The sequence below is a fragment of the Anarhichas minor genome, unplaced genomic scaffold (assembly GCF_050575085.1).
Source record: "Anarhichas minor isolate MPS153535 unplaced genomic scaffold, ASM5057508v1 ptg000071l, whole genome shotgun sequence".
In the NCBI taxonomy this organism is placed as follows: domain Eukaryota; kingdom Metazoa; phylum Chordata; class Actinopteri; order Perciformes; family Anarhichadidae; genus Anarhichas; species Anarhichas minor.
The window spans coordinates 5,439,192-5,450,000 of NW_027466517.1; the positions used below are offsets into that span (position 1 = coordinate 5,439,192).

The following is a 10,809-nucleotide window of genomic DNA, read 5'->3' on the forward strand; positions in this document are numbered from 1 at the left end:
ACAAACCAGATTCATAATCACAATGAACGAAGAAAACCTCTTTAAGACTTTGACTGCATCTTGAGAGGATGAAGTAAAAACAAATGAATCAAGCGGACACTGGAAAGAGTTCATCTTCAATGAAATCTGCTGCAATCTGAACCATGCGCATCAAAATCTGAGTAAAGACTACTTTTCTTACACAATTAGAACAGTGAGATCCGTCTTTGCCTTTATCACCATGTATTATCAAAGCACTACTTTGTTTAATCTTAGCCACTGTCTGTCACCAATCTTTGCATGCAAACTATTAAAAATCTACTGTTTGAGAATTGACACAGTATCACAAAACATAATATTGTAACACTCAAGTGTATCAATAATATCTTAAACTACTAAATAGCACCACTGTGATTTGCAGTGCACCATGTTGCTATTTTGAATGTTTAATGATGATTTTCCCAAAAAGAAAGCACATCGTCCTCCACATAGAACAGGCTCACTGTGGAGCAGAGATTACCATCATGTACATGGACAAGACAAACGGACCAGCAGTCTGGATTTTGTAGTTTAGCAAACGTTTTATTAAGTGACAGATTAGTCCTTCTTGGCGGCGGCTTTCCTCATGGCAGCCAGCACGTTGCTCAGCTCCTCCCTCTTTCTCTTGGCACGAATGTGAGTGCCGATCTGTGGAGGATGAACAGCAACGTTAGACTGACTCAACAATCCTCAAACGCACGACTCAGAGAAAAGCTCGACACCAGAACGAGTGTCAAATATTAATGAACTCTGCATTAGATGTATAAAGCTGTGTGCCCGTTGCTCTATAATATATAAAGCTTGATCACTGAAAGTCCATTTTCCACCAGGCCATTAGTGATTGTAGGTGAGAAGAAATGGGAACATGCTGCTACAACCAGAACGCTAACTCACCCTCTTCTTGATGAACTTAAGGGCTCTCTTGTCCTTCGACACCTTCAGCAGCTCCATGGCTCGCCTCTCATACGGAGCGAAACCGCACACTTCGCGGATCATGTCCCGAACAAACTTGCTGTGTTTGGTCAGACGCTGCGGAGGAAAGACAGCTTTTAAACATGGTCCACTTTATTTGAACTGGGATCTCTCCAGACTCCATTGATAACATATATCTTCAGTAGTGTATGTGCAGCATGGAAGTAACACTGAAAACATTCCTCATCAAACTTTCACATCAGCCCTGTGAGCTACAGCTTTAAAAAAGGACATGTAGCAGAAGTTGTTGATCTTGAAATGCGGAACTTTGTACTAATTTCATGAGAGAAGTTAACGGTCAGCTGCAGGATTGAATATCCCTTGACTCATGCTGCGTTCACACTACCAGCGACAATCACGTTGAAAATCCTTTTGGATGGAGGCCGGTGACACGAACCAAAAAAATGACACCCGACAACTTGAGCTGATCCATTAGCCGGTTCCCAGTGCCATTTAATGACACGAGAGCACTTCAACAGAAACTCGACAAACACCAACGTCTCTGTCCTGGTTACTTAATTTTGGCGATCCTGGATTAAGTTAATATCCCTGAAAAGCCAGCTGCCCCCAGTGTTTGAGATAAGAAGTTAGTCCGAACCAGGACAAGGGCAGCACACCGCTAATTATGCAGGTTCCCAAAAACGTCAATGTTTTTTAAATTAACTCGGTTACGTCACTGTCTCTTAACTTTTAGTTTCTTTTAACTTGTCTTGTTCTGTGTTTTCTGTCTGTAACTATGTGTTTCTTATGTTGCTGCCTGTCTTGGCCAGGTGTCCCTTGAAAAAGAGATTTTTAATCTCAATGGGACTCACCTGGTTAAATTTATAAAAAAAAAAAAAAAATTAAAAAAAAAAGAGTTGGCATCCTTTTACTGACTGTGGTCTCTGAAGCTCAGCTGTGAAACGTTCAGTCTCTGACCCTAATCACACATTTATCACCTTAAAGCTGAGGATTTCACACATCTGTATGCACAAACTGCAAAACACTTGTGAAACGTCATGGTTTCATCTGAAAACTATGCTTCATGAAGTAGGAAAGAAATACTGAACAAGATGTCCAGTAGTCACTACAGTCAACAGCAGACAGATACTCACCCCACGCCGGCGGCTGTGTTTGGGAGTAGTCACATTCTTGGTGACTGGATGGCCTTTGTTAAGGCCAACAGCCATAGGGTAGCGAATAGCCATGTCTACAGGAGAAAGCACACAAGCATGAGGACAGACCCCAACAAGTGGTTTCCACTAGCTGCTTGGGGACGGACACGTTGAATTGGCTCCAACAGCAGCATTTCACTGTACAAATCACAACTACTGCTCAACATTCACATTGGTCCACTGAAGTAAGGCATTATGATTCACAATTACCTTGTAACATTAAGAGTGCGGTAGTAATATAGTATCATTCGCGGGAGAACGTGCAGTGTTTATTTACATAAAAAGTAAACGTGTTATAATTTGTCTCCGTACATACTGCATCGTATCGCGACTGTAAGTCTCGTTAAATACGGAATAGTTGGCTGCTTGAGTGCGCTGAACGAACAGAAACATGGATGCTGGTTAGTCATTGACGGGGCAACACATTTACAGCTATTTCACTTGTTGTTGCGCTATAATACTGGGCTCAGACGTTAGGTGAAGTCATTAGTTCACCGTAGTTTAAATTTGTTCGGTAGAAACGGACGGATGGCGGAGATTAGCCGTGGCTTTTAGCTGATATTTTTCAACATTTAAATCTTACCTGCTGTCTACGATAGCGGTCAAACCGGAAGGACTGCTGGAGGAGAGAGGCGGGGTAATGAAAGGTTTGACCCGGAAGACACTTCTGCTTGTGCGCCAGTAGAGCAGTGCCCCTGCCGGCCGGAATCGGTACTGCTGTTTGATTTGTGGTCCAGGCTGGTGCAAGTACCAAAGAGGTTGTTTGAAACCTTTGGATTGGACTGTGGATGTAGAAAAAGAACAAATATAAATTATGGTGGGAGTCTGATGATATTTATTTTAAAGAATTCCGTTTGAATTAAGAAACGTTTTTTGAAATATTGTTTAAACAATAAACAAACTAGAATATGAGGCCAAGAGTATACTGTTGTGCATTTATTTTTGCATTGTCCAATTGTAAAGAATTTGTGCTTTCATAACTAACAATATTGTTTTGGCTTGCTTTGGAGGAATGGTCTCCTGGAAAATAACACACATTTTTCTTGTCTTTATTATGTGTTCCAAACATACTAACTAAACTACATAGACACATTTTTTAACTGAACTGAATGAATTGAATAAGTAAAGTGATTATTACCTGTAGTCATTCATGGATGTAGAATATTCCTTACAGTGTACAATTGCATGTAGGGTGTATATGTGGTTGTAGATTCTTAACAAGAATATGTGTGTGTGGATGTTTTTATTTTAATTTATTTTACAAATTGCACATCTACATGCCAGGGAGGGCAGCTGCAACTGTAGAAGAATATAGAAAGAAATAAAAACGTAAAAAATGAAAATAATAATAATATTAATCAAAAAGGGAATATCTGTGATCACGAGCAATGCATGCTGTTAGTTTTCAGGGCCTTTTTGTTAGAACGGCGTTTAATAGTTTTATGTACAGTTCAAAGTCTTTGTAGCTTGTAAACTTACATCTACGTATATATAATTTGGCAATAATAAGCAATATATTTATAGTATATGCCCGTCATAGGTAAAGAATCAAAACATAACATGTTCAAAAAATAATGTAAAATATTTGGACTCCATTCTTGCTAAACAAGAATGTGTGCATGTGTGGGTTTTTCTCTCTTTTCCATTCTCCCATCATCCATTGCGAGACAGGAAGCGGTCTCTGCTTTTGGCGCGGTCTTGATCGAGGGGTCGGCCATCTTGGAATCACATCAGTGTTTCAGCGGGTTTTACTCTACTCTGAGACATTGCATGAGCACTCGACTCATTGATTGACCTCCTATCGCTGATTAAGGAAATACACTGGTTTTGCGTCCCCGTTTAACGACCGGAGTAGATACGTTTATCTTTATTGCTCACGGAGTGAAGAAGCAAACTTAGGATTGTTGAAAGAACCGTCATGGCGACAGCTACCCCAAGCCGTGAAGCTGGCCGGACGGCGGCCTCGACACCCCTCTCCCCGACCCGGATCTCTCGCCTACAAGAAAAACAAGATTTGCAGCACCTGAACGATAGGCTGGCCGTTTATATCGACCGCGTTCGGTCATTGGAACTGGAGAACGACCGGTTGATGTTCAAAGTGTCCGAGAAAGAGGAAGTAACTACTAGAGAGGTGAGTCGAACAAAAACGAGCCAACTATTCTTTCAGCCGCAGACCACCTGGCCACCAGTAACGTGAACCAGAGCTTCAGCGGATCTAGAGCTCGTTAAACAATACGTTCACGTGAATAAATGGATAGGAACTAACCCTTGTTAGTTATAGCTGCCAATTTCCCATTAAACATCTGAATTAACTAACAATTTCACCCGACATTGTGTTCACTAATTCATGTTAGTTTACCGGTGTTGTGTCAAATATTGTTTCATGGTAAGTTTGCGTGACATAACAATATCACGATTGCTATAATTTTACGTTGTCACAGTTAATAAAGCACGCGCGATCGCATTCCCCAATCTGCGTTCAAACATAACGTAACCGGGAAGATTAAGGCGGGTGGTTCTGCGCGCCAATCTATAATATGAGCAAGTTATGAGTTTTCATTTATTGTTGTGCAACTTCACTTCACTGCAAGCGTGCACAATCAAACGTAACATGATGTAGAAGAATGCCCTGCTACAGCATGGTTAAGTGAAAGCGCCAGGCAGACTTCACATGACGTTTTAAAGTCATTCTGCTGTATTAATACTCTGAACGTGGCATAGAGAACCTTTAAAGTACCTGAACTGGTGGTGGAATATAAGTGTGTCGGTCTCAATGCCTCCTGTCCCCCTGAAGCCAACAGTACTTTTAGTTGGCCTCACCACTTCATCTTTGTGAAGGTAAATAAAGGAATTGAGAATTGTAGAGTATAAGATGGTAAATGGACTTGTACTTATGTAGGCCTTTCTAGTCTGCTGACCACTCAAAGCACTGCACACTACACGTCATTCACCCATTCATACACTGAATGTGTGTGAATAGTGTGTTGTCATTTTATTTTTATTTAACCCAGCCAAGTCATCTAGTAATGACTGTGTGTCCCTCTCTTTAGGTGACCGGCCTGAAGGCTCTGTATGAGGCAGAGTTAGCTGATGCTCGACGGGTTCTGGATGAAACTGCTAGAGAGAGAGCCAGGCTCCAGATAGACCTGGGCAAGGCTCAGGCGGACCTGGAAGAAGCCACACGCAGGTGATATGATACAATACACAGGTCACCTTGTTTGAGATCAGATGAATCTGGAGACCAGATCAGTGTTTGGTGTCAGTGGGCAGTATGAAGCCATAACTGTGTTCTCCTCCTCTGTCCATGTGTTCCAGTGCTAAGAAGAAGGATGGGGATCTTGCTGCAGCGGTGTCCAGGGCCAATGGTCTGGAGGGCCAGCTGCACAAGAGCGAAGCAGCTCTTTCTACAGCTCTAAGCCAGAATGCTACTCTGACTTCTGAGCTGGCTGATGTCAAGAGCCTGCTGGCTAAGGTGAGTACTGCAAGGTCATCTGTTTTAAAGGGTTAAATAGTCTGTGTGTGTTCTCTGAAACGTGTTTCCTACAGGACATTGTGAGACTGAAGGGGAGCACTTCCCCGCAAGAAAATGTTGTAAATTTTCAAGTTAACTGCATCAATCTGGTGCATTTAGATACCTAAATTAAAACGCTAGGTCTGTGAAGAACTTTGTGCTCTAGTATTGGTGAAATGTAGTACGTAGTACATTTAAGTTCAATGTTGAGGGTACTTGTACTTCAATTGAGTATTTCCATTTTCTGTAACTTTACTAGTTACTTTGCCGTTTCAGATTCTTAATAGAAAATATATAAATATTGATCTGTTATTAAGTAGTACATAATTAAGTATATAAAGTAATTCAAATGTCCTACTCAGAGGACCAGAATCCACAGCGACGTTTAGTTCTTCTCAGCTTTTCTATCACGGGTAGCTCATGATGGCTCAGTCAGTTCAATCTATGTTGAGTTTCCTTCTGCTAATATTTCTTATAGGCAGAGGACAGCCATGCTGTTGCCAAGCGCCAGCTGGAGGCGGAGACACTGATGCGTGTAGACTTGGAGAACCGCTGTCAGTCACTGAGTGAAGACCTGGAGTTCAGGAAGGGCATGTTTGAAGAGGTAAGCGTGTGTAGGCCAATGGCATGTAGATAACCCCAAAATCATTGTTTCCCTGATCTATTATTCACGTAGAAGTGAATGACATGCAACATTAGAAAACACTGGTCAAATGTATTGGTTCAACATATTAACTATATACTGTATGTTTCTGCTTTCCGGTCGTCTTCCTTGTGTTCAGGAGGTGCGTGAGTCTCGGCGTCGAAAGGAGCACAGGGTAGTGGAGGTGGACTCTGGAGTCAGACACGACTACGAGTTTAAACTGGCATCGGCTTTACAGGTATGTTGGGATGAATAGTGACCGCTTTCATGTCTGTGGGAGGGCGGGGCAATAGAAGCAATATATGGGTACATGTATAGTAATATCAGTGATGAAGACTGCAAATATGGGGTTGATATGAATATATGAAATCTTTATATACTGTTGGTCGCTTGACAACAGCGAGCGCCAATCACATCGCAGAGGCAAAGCAGGGAATGCCTCCACACATTTCAATGTGTCTGTCGTTAACCCTCTGAACCCCAAAACCAGGCGGCGGGATTGAAAATCATGTTTTCTTCAAATAATTGCAAAAACGACACCGGTTATTACAGCCAAAAGCTGTAAACACTGACATTAGTGGCAGATTTTCAGCTTTCCGACGGTCCTTGAACACACCACGAACACTTCTGCCAGAAAAAGCAGCAAAAACAAATCTTATAATTTGGATATCTAATGACAAACTTTTGATTCTACATGTCTCATTTAATATCTCGACCCACATAAACCATTTAAATGAACCACATCCTCTAAAAAAGATAACACTCTGAGCTCCTCAGTGCACCTAGGTAACCATGATTGACTCGGCTGAGACCGACAGTCATGTGACAAAAATTCCGTGAAACTTCGACTGCAGGCCTCTAAACACACAACTTGGAAACATGTTTTATAAATAGATTCCACTGTTTGCCAAAATAGATTATCAAAGAAATGCAACTGGCGTTAATTTCCTTCTATTTTTAGGATTCATTGCATTCTATCTGTTATACTGCACTAACGACATATTTGAGTTCTCTCTACTTCTAGTCATGGTTGTGCTGTTTCCATAGAGAAGCAGGACTTTGATATTGTAGTGAAAATCAAAGCTACAAGTCCATTTCATCATGTTTTGCCCGAATGAGTGCAGTTAAAGACCATAACAGCCAGCAGCTTGATGCTTAGCACTGCACTACAAGAGAGACATGCGCTTATGTCTCCATGAAGACAGAAACCAAGTCAAAGCTCAGTAATCTGTGTGGAGTAGAGAAACAGCGTTGTGACTGACAACATGGTTCTGTTATGTTTCTGGAACCAGTGGTGGAAATATGCAATTTGCTGAATTTACAACAGAACTATTAAGGAGGAGCCTTTGTTTGAGAATTGGTAACAATAATGTTTGTGTGATCCCATCAGGACCTGAGGAGGCAACATGACGAGCAAGTCTCTGTGTATAAGGGGGAACTGGAGCAAACTTTCCAGTCCAAGGTGAGCCACAAATCCTTCTCTTTTCCTTTTATCTCTGAAGCTTTGACTCACTAACAAAGTCCGTCTTGTTCTCACTCCAGCTGGATAACGCCAAGGTGTCCTCTGAGATCAATGACAAGGCAATGGGCTCGGCCAGGGAGGAGCTGCAGGAGTCCCGTATGAGAATAGAGAGCCTTGGGTATCAGCTCAGTGCCCTGCAGAAACAGGTGCTGCTGTGGAACACAAACCTCACCATTTCAGCTTCAGCATTTCTATTGCTAATTGGCTTTATTAATGAATGGTCATGCTGATCGTCGCTTGTATGTTGTAAGGCGGTGGCCTCAGAGGATCGCATCAGAGAGCTGGAGGAGATTCTGTCAGCAGAGCGAGACAAGCACCGCCGTGCCATGGAAGGAAGGGAGCAAGAGATGAGCGAACTGAGAGACAGGATGAACGCTCAGCTCAGCGAATACCAGGAACTGTTGGACGTGAAGCTCGCTCTGGATATGGAGATCAACGCATACAGGAAGCTGCTGGAGGGAGAGGAGCACAGGTACAACACACACACACACACTATGTGAAACAGCTAAATGTTGTTGGAGATGACGGGGTGCTCCAGACGAGAAGTTTGACTGTGAGTTTCCCCCATGTTGTCGGTCATTGCTATTTAGATTACAATCATTACAACTCTCTGACTGATGGAATGTTGTGGGACATAATGTGCAATGCGCGCGCTGTTTAGTTTGTTTAATAACAGAACACGGTATAGACCTGTTCTATAGGAAAGGGACCCTTAAATCACTTCTGCTGTGATCTGGCGCTATATAGAAAACAAAATGAACTCCACCTTCAAGGGGGGGCGGAGGCTGCCGTTGGGGGGACGGGGCGCCCCCCCAATACAATGGTAGGGGAAACACTGCATTATCATGACTTTATGCAAATTAGGTCCTAGATCAAACTAGGCCGTGTTGATCAAAAAGTTTGTCACCCAACCACCTGCTGGAGCAAGCCGGACCGTTTAGGGTCCTGTCTGGATTTGGTGTATCTCCACCATAACTCTAGTGACTGCTTGTCCCTTTTACAGACTGAAGCTGTCCCCCAGCCCGTCTGCTCGAGTCACTGTTTCCAGGCTAACAGGATCCTCCTCCTCCTCTCGCTCCAAAAGAAAGAGGGTGGAGGCCGAGGCTATGGATGTGCCAGAGGGGCAGCTGCTGGTGTCTGAAGAAGCCACAGCTAGCGGAGCAGTCACCATATCACCCACTGATATGGACGGAAACGCAGTCACACTGACCAATGATAGCACTCAGGTGAGTAAGACTGGCCTCATAGTGACACAAAGACATGAAGGTTGGATTTATTCAACTACGATTGCAGTAAATGCTGGTCATTACAGGAAGAGTACAAAGTCAGCCTAAGGTCTTCTGTCAAAAGGTCTTGTATACGTTTTCTTGTGTGTTAGGACCAGCCGCTGGGCAACTGGAGGTTGAAGAGACAGGTGGACGATGGGGACGAGGTCGTCTACAAGTTCTCCCCAAAGTTCGTCCTCAAAGCTGGGCAGTCTGTGACGGTGAGAAATATCAAGAAGACTAGTTGCTACTCTTTATCGGGGCCAAATCTTCACTTCATATCTCCATACCTATATGTATAACCACAGAGCATGTCTCTATGTGTCTATATGAAATAACCACATGGTTCTGTAACACTTGTATGAATTAATCACTTGACAAATGAAATATACGAGTATTTTCTCATTCAATAATGAACTTAAGTGCGTAATCAGGTTTTCTGATAGATTTGAGTTAGCATGTGCCTGTTATTGTACATTGAGACGTCTTAATTGTGTATCAAGGTATATCGATATATGATTTCATCACGATGTGATTCTATTAAAACCTGTTAACACTCAGATGGCCCGCCCATGGTATTTTGGAGTGTTAACTGTACATCTGTGTCATGTACACAACTGCTATGTATAGGTAGGCACTGATGCGACATCTCTTTGGAACGCTAAGATTCTTGTGATTCGATTGATGCAAACCATTTCAAGATACAATCACAACTGCAGGTACAATCAACGCCTCTGTCAGACCACCAACCAACAAACAAGCAGTTACAAAATCGAGGCAACTCACCGATGAAGCTTTATAGAAGTCCACCCATCGATAATATTCCAACAAAAACGGTCATTGGCAAAGGTCCAGACGATCCAATCCAGTAAAATATTTAGTCCAAAACACATTATTACGTCCATAAATACCCACGGACTGCTGTTGCATCATTTCAAATTAGCCGGCAGACATGCCTAATTAGTTATGTATTTTCTGTCGTAACTTCAGTTGTAAACAGAGACGCTCTCTGTGTCTCAAAATGGCGGCTGCACTCTGACCTTTCGATTGACACCTCATTTGACCCAATAGGAGCTTCCATGTCCTGTCTACAGCCTAGAATAGCCAACGAGAGTCCGCGTTGAAGGAAAGTGACTGCCCCTCTTCTTTCGTGTAAAGCTTGAGGAAATTGCAACCAATTGTTCTGATGACTGAGGCTTCGTATAGCCAATGAAATTTCAAAAATTACGATATGCAGCTTCAGGGGTTAGATTTAGAGCCAGAACACGGAAGTCACTGCGTAACCCCGAGTCAGGTCCCTGTGACCGTGCGGTAAATACAAAGTGTGGTTTTTGAGAGTTTTGGAGACTTTAGGAAAGTAAATAATGGCGAAACAACTTATAGATTACTGTATTTAGACATAAATAAGCTTAAATTGATGCTGTGGTCCCATTGTGTTTTCCAGCGAATAAGTCCCAGCTATAGTCATCTGCAGGCATCGGTTTGCAAAGAAATATTCTCCTTCAGTGTGTTCAAACTGCTATTACTCAATGCCAGTAGCACTTAGAGTGATTCTGACTGTTGGGGGGGAAAAACTTCAGAGTGTTACCTTTCAAAAGAGCCCAAGACCATGCATGTACTCCCAATGGTTCAAGAACAGCTTTCAGTTGACTCTGGGTATGCCTTGGATAGGCCTTTTAGGCTCACCTTACTGGAGTGGTAACAGTTAAAAGAAAACGAATTAT

The 10,809-nt window shown here is 42.6% G+C and overlaps 2 protein-coding genes across 2 annotated transcripts in view; one reads left to right on the forward strand and one right to left on the reverse strand.

The window, feature by feature from the left end:
* Positions 1 to 540: 540 nt before the first annotated feature.
* Positions 541 to 2,871, reverse strand: rpl36 (ribosomal protein L36). Its single transcript, XM_076079268.1, has 4 exons — positions 2,728 to 2,871; positions 2,085 to 2,179; positions 913 to 1,047; positions 541 to 666 (listed from the first exon to the last, which is right to left on the reverse strand). The coding sequence occupies exons 2-4, from the start codon at positions 2,175 to 2,177 to the stop codon at positions 577 to 579; spliced, it is 318 nt and encodes a 105-aa protein (XP_075935383.1). The 5' UTR covers positions 2,178 to 2,179; positions 2,728 to 2,871; the 3' UTR covers positions 541 to 576.
* Positions 2,872 to 3,842: 971 nt separating this feature from the next.
* lmnb2 (lamin B2) overlaps positions 3,843 to 10,809 on the forward strand; it is a 12,054-nt gene continuing 5,087 nt past the window's right edge. Inside the window, exons 1-10 of the mRNA XM_076079255.1 lie at positions 3,843 to 4,275; positions 5,195 to 5,331; positions 5,460 to 5,616; positions 6,134 to 6,259; positions 6,438 to 6,536; positions 7,689 to 7,760; positions 7,841 to 7,966; positions 8,072 to 8,292; positions 8,824 to 9,046; positions 9,199 to 9,306. Coding sequence (XP_075935370.1) covers positions 4,063 to 4,275; positions 5,195 to 5,331; positions 5,460 to 5,616; positions 6,134 to 6,259; positions 6,438 to 6,536; positions 7,689 to 7,760; positions 7,841 to 7,966; positions 8,072 to 8,292; positions 8,824 to 9,046; positions 9,199 to 9,306 — 1,482 coding nt within the window. The 5' untranslated portion in view covers positions 3,843 to 4,062. The remainder of the gene's footprint in view (positions 4,276 to 5,194; positions 5,332 to 5,459; positions 5,617 to 6,133; positions 6,260 to 6,437; positions 6,537 to 7,688; positions 7,761 to 7,840; positions 7,967 to 8,071; positions 8,293 to 8,823; positions 9,047 to 9,198; positions 9,307 to 10,809) is intronic.

What these genes read in the sequence shown, in the direction of transcription:
- rpl36 (XM_076079268.1), bottom strand. Translation starts at nt 2,177, where the DNA reads ATGGCTATTCGCTACCCTATGGCTGTTGGCCTTAACAAAGGCCATCCA. An exon ending in AACACAGCCGCCGGCGTGGG is followed by an intron (nt 1,048 to 2,084) that starts GTGAGTATCTGT and finishes TTTCCTCCGCAG; the next exon opens with CGTCTGACCAAACACAGCAA. An exon ending in TTAAGTTCATCAAGAAGAGG is followed by an intron (nt 667 to 912) that starts GTGAGTTAGCGT and finishes CATCCTCCACAG; the next exon opens with ATCGGCACTCACATTCGTGC.